General features: G+C 37.2%; 2 protein-coding genes across 2 annotated transcripts; both read right to left on the bottom strand.

The window, feature by feature from the left end:
- Positions 1-2,523: 2,523 nt before the first annotated feature.
- LOC137627251 (uncharacterized) lies at positions 2,524-3,477 on the bottom strand. Its single transcript, XM_068358332.1, has one exon. It carries the CDS (start codon positions 3,475-3,477, stop codon positions 2,524-2,526), a length of 954 nt encoding a protein of 317 aa, XP_068214433.1.
- A 1,030-nt stretch (positions 3,478-4,507) lies between these two features.
- On the bottom strand, positions 4,508-6,037 carry LOC137627250 (uncharacterized). Its single transcript, XM_068358331.1, has one exon. The coding sequence runs from the start codon at positions 6,035-6,037 to the stop codon at positions 4,508-4,510; it is 1,530 nt and encodes a 509-aa protein (XP_068214432.1).
- Positions 6,038-6,312: the final 275 nt, after the last annotated feature.

The following is a 6,312-nucleotide window of genomic DNA, read 5'->3' as shown; positions in this document are numbered from 1 at the left end:
TTTACAGTGCCATACTTTTGTAATCTATCAGAACCTGTTGCCAGTCGTTTGAGCAAAGTCACTTTCAGCGAATTCTTTCTCAGCGAAGCCAATTCAGCGAGGTTCATTTAAAGCAATGCATTAAAAGTGAGTGCTACATTCGGCGACTTACTACTAATAGACTTCGCCAACAGGTATTATGAAGAGAGTTTGAAACAAATGTTTGTATTGAGAGTTTAACAAAGGTTATGAAAAGAAATATAAACATCAACCCCTTTCTTTAATGAAATTAATATAAATTCAGCTTTATGATACTATCAAAGTGCAAAAATATACGTAAAAAGGTAGATCAAGAGTTTGACAATGATTATTGAAAGAAATATAATCATTAACCCCATAAAGATGTGTATCAAAATTATGAGATGATTACTGTTTTCAACTCCACTGTCATAAAATAAAATGTCTTTGTTGAAGTGAGGCGGTATGATTCGGGAATAACAATGTCCGCTGGCGTCCGAGGAGAAAGGGTAACCTCTTTTGATCTTATCCCAATCCTTGATGTTACTTCATCTGAAAGCCCAACTATTACGTCCTGAAGTATGTGTTGTGGTGGATCGTGTGTCTTTTCGGCAGAGATCACAAATTTATCTTAAATCTTTTCAATGTCAACGTTTCATTGGATCACGAAAAAGATAATGCTTACCTTTTCCGTACAATTGTGGTCATTTCTTTACTCTAAAGTTGTATTTAATCGTCCTTTGTAGTTATATGCCTAACATTGCCATACAATAGTGCTTAGAATTGCTATTTGTTTTCTATGTATAAATTGATTATAACTTACTTCGTCTCGTCCACGCTTTAATAAAATGATTCCCACGATGGGTAAATGTATAAGTACTTACTGTCAAATAAAACAGATCAATCACCTAGCCTTACTGTATGCTCAGGTAACAGATAAAAACTCAGCTTGTCGTAAAACGTTTAATTTCGACCTGTAACATTATAGAAGTCAATATAACATACCCTTTTTTTTTTTTTTTTTTTTTTTTACGTATCATCTTATCAGAAACATTAATCCTTATCACCATATGAACAAACATATATAATTTCTCACTAATAGTTATCATAACAATGATGACATCACACAATCACTGTTACCACCAAGTTAAAAGATAAGTAACAATTAACTGCAAAAGTCACTTACAACAATGCCTCCTCTCTGATACCCAGCAGATTTCTCGTGCATTAAATATCAGCTAATTTATTCAATCAGCTCTTACATCAACACATCCTAAAATACGACATCACTCTGGATAGCAAGGTTGGTAGCGTCGCGGACTTCTATTTCAGAGGTCCCGAGTTCGGTCCCCGCCAGGGACGCGAATACCGTGAGACCTTCTACGGGGGGGGGGTACTCCCAGGGTGTCAACTGGGGGGGAGGTTAGAGGGGACTAGTGATAGTCCCTGCTGGCTGATGGTCGCCCGAGGAGATTGATGTAAATCGTCTCAGTGGAGACCTAAAACCCGCAACTTTAACTTTAACTATAGTAGAGGAACAATGTCAAAATGCCGATAAGACTATTCAACCGAAACATATCCATAATTTACAAATCTCATTACCCAAACAATAGCATACCTTAAAGAACACAAGCCACATATCAACACCATTTGCTTGCATGAGTGTACAGCTGCACTCCTCAGCAACTACGCACGAACAGTTGGTTACGTGCACAACCTCCACCTGCCAGTCACCTCCACCTGCCAGTCACTGGCCACGTCAACAGTCGACAGTACCACTGCCCACTGTCACAACTTTACACTGTCGTCAGTGGACATGCGCGAACTTCACAAAACTTGAACATTACTGAAATACTTAAAAATAATTATTAGCGTATAACTAATAATACACTCCCGCCTCCTTTATTGTTCCGCAATGGGTACCAATACCACCAACTTGTGAACCGATCTCTTAATAACTGTGTCATTTTGTCCCTTATATTTTCCTGGTCTTTGTATTTTGTATCTAATGCTTACATCTCTCACCTTTTTGTTTCTGCCTGTTTCTGTATCTTCAACCTGCCCCATTTTCCATTTTCCTCGCACAACAGTTGTGTCTTTAATAAGAACAATATCACCGGGTTGTACATTTCTTTTATCTGTGTGCCATTTTTGCCTTACATTGAGTGTAGGGAAATAATCTCTCTGCCACTTACGCCAAAAAGTGTCGACAACATTTTGTATAAAGTTCAACCTTTTCTTGGTGTCACCTGATGTAGACCATGAACCAGATGCTACTTTATTACTTGCTCTACCTAAAAGTAAATCGTTCGGACACAAATATGTTCCCAATTCTACATCCATAGCAGGTTTTAATCCAATAGGCCTTTCATTCATTAAGTTTGCTATTTCAAAAAATGTTGTCTGCAAATCACTAAATGTCAAAATAGTAGTTCCTATGAGCATTAACAGAGACCTTTTTATAGACTTAATTAAGGCCTCACTTACCCCATTCTGCCATGCAGCATCTGCAGACCGATTAAATTTCTATTTCAAGCCTTCCTTTGCTCCAAATTCAGTGATCTCATGTATGTTCCAGTTGTTAATATCACTCTTAAGTTCTTTACTTGCTGATACCAATTGTGAGCCTAAGCCAGAGTGTACAGTATCAGGATAGCCATGAACCGCTGTAAATCTTCTGAAACACTTTAAAAAACTATAAGTATCATATCCATCTACAACATCGATATACATGACACGTGTAACAATACAATTGAATATAACACCATAGGGTTTCCAAGTTGTTCTTTTCTTTACATTATCTTTGATTTGAAAATGTCCAAAAATATCCACAGCAGTGTGATAGAATGCTGGACAAGGACTCATTCTTTCATCAGAAATCTGACTCATTATTTGACCTTCAACTTTGACATCTAGTTTCCTGCAAAGAGTACAACCTCTCTTTATCGATCTTATAATTTTACGTGCTGAAGAAACCCAAAATTTAGACTGAAGCTTACATAGTGTAACATCAAGTCCAGCATGATCCACCCTATGTAAAGAACTAATGTACAAGACTGTAAATGGATGCTTACCAGGTAATAGAATGAAGCTATCTTGGTTCCAATTATGTTTCAACCATCTTTCCATTCTTTGTCCTACCATAATTGTACCATCTTCAGCTTGAAATGGTCCTAATCTTTGAAAGCATTTTTCCCAGTTCTCAGGAAGACTTTTTTGTGCTTGCATAATCCAAAACCTCTCAGCTTCCTGGAGTGATCCAGATTCAAGTTTCTTTAGAACACCCTTAAAAGATTTCACCTTAACAATGTTAAATATCCTATCAGTGACTGCAAATAACATATTATAGTTGTTGAATTTTGACGCATCAATTATGGTTTCTTCATGTACAGAATATTGTGCAAGATTAACACGAATTCTATTGGGTAACTCACAATTCACCGATTGACTGATAGGCCACACTTCTAAAGGAAGGGCCATGAACTCTGGACCATATTTCCATGAATAGACAACTGCAACATTTAAAGGGTCCTGGGGTCTGGTCAATAGATCAGCCGGATTTAATCCAGAGGCAATCCACCACCATTCATTTGGGTCACTTTTTTATTGAACTTTTGCTATTCTAGTGGCTACGAAAGTTCCAAATCCATAAGATTCCTTTTGGATTTGTGCTCTAACAATGAAGAAATCTGTTATGTGCATTACCGAACTAAATTTATATGTCATTTCATCTTCAATGGCTTTACGCATCCTGCACGCTATAACAAGTCCACACAATTCAAGCCTTGGAATAGATAACTATCTACTAGGGGCTATCATACTCTTTGCCACAATGAGCCTGCTCTCAAATGCACCAGACTCTAACTCCCACCTAGCATATGCAACAGCACCATAAGCATTTGTTGAACTATCACTGAAGATAACAAGTAAAGGCAATCCTTTGGCTGAGGTTGGCTTAACATTCCTTTCAAAATGCAGGGTTTCAGTGCCAAATAATTCACAAAAGTATGACACCCACTGTTCTTTTAAATAGGAAGGCAAGGGATTGTCCCATCCTAATTTAAAGTCACATTTCACAGTGTCTCGTAGCAAAATCTTTGCTTTTAGTGTGAATGGAAGCAAAAACCCTAGTGGGTCGCAAACAGAACACATCCGACTGACGACAACCCTTTTTGTTAAAACTGAAGGTATATTTTCAAAGAAATTCAACTTATTTAAGTCTGGTTCTATTCTTACACCCTTATATTTTGGAGAAATTTAACTTATTTTTAAAATAATACACATCCTTATTGCATTGCCAGTTAAGGCCAAGAATTCTTTCATTACAATTCTGGGACACTTCAAAGTCAGAATGCTCATTATCTCCAGTAATGGTCCATCGTTTAATTTTAGAACTGCCTTTAGAGAGTACATTTTCAATATCTCTGATTAGGCTAAATGCCTCAGCTTTACTCTCAACAGAATGGATTATGTCATCTACATAGGAATTAGTCATTATCACACGTGATGCTTATGGGAAGTCTTTTACCGACAATTCTGCAGTATGTCTGAGAGCTAACATTGCAATAATTCCTGAGGGCCTATCCCCGAAACCCATGCATGTCATTACATAGTGATCAGGTTTGCGATTACTTTGCAAATTTCTCCAAACAAATCTATGTACATGTTGTTCTAATTCTGGAACCTTAATGCAATTATACATTTTGCTAATGTCACCGGCTATGCTTATAGCCTTTTCACGAAATCTTAGTAATAGACCAAACATTGAGTTTAAAATATTAGGGCCCTTTGCCCAAAAACTATTTAGAGACTGGCCCATATACTTTGCTGATGAATCAAAAACAATTCTCAATGGGGTTGATACAGATCCTGGTTTTAACACTTTATGATGCTGAATGTATGTGACGGGACCAACATAGTTTTTAACCTCTTCATCGGATAAATTCCGAATTACATTGCGCTTTGTCATGTCAAGTATCTGGTCATTATAAGCTTGAGCATAGTCTGAACCCAGTTTCATCAATCTTTTCTCTGTGCCTTTCAGTCTAGCTACAGCTACAGATACATTATTTTGCAACAGTTTGGGATCCTTAGTCCATGGAAATTTAGCAAACCATTCTTTTTTGTCCGGGTAATACATCAACCCACTTTCAATAAGAGCTAGCTCCTTTTCCTCTTTTATACTATAATTGCCATTGCCTGTTGCACATTTTCCACAACGACAACTACCACATCTGGGATTACAATCAGTTCCTAAGTATTCAATGGTGAAGAAATTATTCATCTGTGCTGTAATATCAATTACGGGTTCTACAGATATGTCATAGTCGGATATTGTACAGGAAACATGAATAATGCTAATGCCTGGATTACTCCTAAACACTGATAAGGTAACAATGTCGGAATGACTGCCATACACACGCATTCCAAACTGTGATTCCCTGAGCTGTAAATTTTCAGCCACAGTTTCCTTAACTGTTGGAATTAAAGAGAAATAATCAGAACCAATTAGGAGATCTATTTTCCCATAAGGTCTATCTAATGCACATACATTAACACCCTTGAATAAATGTTTCACTTTTGATAAATCTACCTTACCGACTTGAGATGGAATGTCATCGATTCCATAAGCAGTAACATTGACATCATTCCCATCCTTGACGGTTAGAACCAGATCATACTCTTTACTACTGTATGTCACAGTTTTGTCGCCCAATTTAGTCACAGCTAATCTGACACATTTCCCTTTCAGTCCCAGTGCCTTAGCCACATCATTTCTGATCATTGTAATATCAGCTCCCGAGTTAAATAAAGTTTGTAACTCCTGATTACCACACTTGATCTTGTTAACCATAAATAGAACACCGTTTCTTTTCAGACTTACAAAGAAATTTCCTGTTATGAATCCCTCATGTATAATAGTATGATGGAGTTTCCCACAAGTTTCATTGTTAACATCTACAGCATAACATCTGGACTTCTTTAGACATTTTCTTGCTATGTGAACACCTTTAAGGCAATTAAAGCAAATACCTTTCATCTTTACACTCTGTCATTGATACTCAAGTTCTGGAAAGTTGTACAGTCTAAGATATCATGTCCATCTGACCCATGATACCAGCACCTATGCGGCCTTGTGTTGTCACTGATCTTATTCCTGTTCCGTTCAGCATTTTCTTCTGCAATTTTAGTGAAAAGGTCAGTGATATTTGTAATAGCATTTTCAAGTCCTGCTATCCTTTCCATCACATCTGACTCTCTTCCTTGCTTTGTACTACACTGATCTTCATAAGTGCAGGTATAATTCACTTTAGC

Source organism: Palaemon carinicauda, chromosome 35, assembly GCF_036898095.1.
Source record: "Palaemon carinicauda isolate YSFRI2023 chromosome 35, ASM3689809v2, whole genome shotgun sequence".
NCBI classification, from domain to species: domain Eukaryota; kingdom Metazoa; phylum Arthropoda; class Malacostraca; order Decapoda; family Palaemonidae; genus Palaemon; species Palaemon carinicauda.
This window is presented reverse-complemented; position numbering and strand designations above follow the sequence as displayed.

Excerpts from the sequence above, each read along its gene's own strand:
- LOC137627251 (XM_068358332.1), bottom strand. The coding sequence starts at position 3,477 with ATGGCCCTTCCTTTAGAAGTGTGGCCTATCAGTCAATCGGTGAATTGT.
- LOC137627250 (XM_068358331.1), bottom strand. The coding sequence starts at position 6,037 with ATGAAAGGTATTTGCTTTAATTGCCTTAAAGGTGTTCACATAGCAAGA.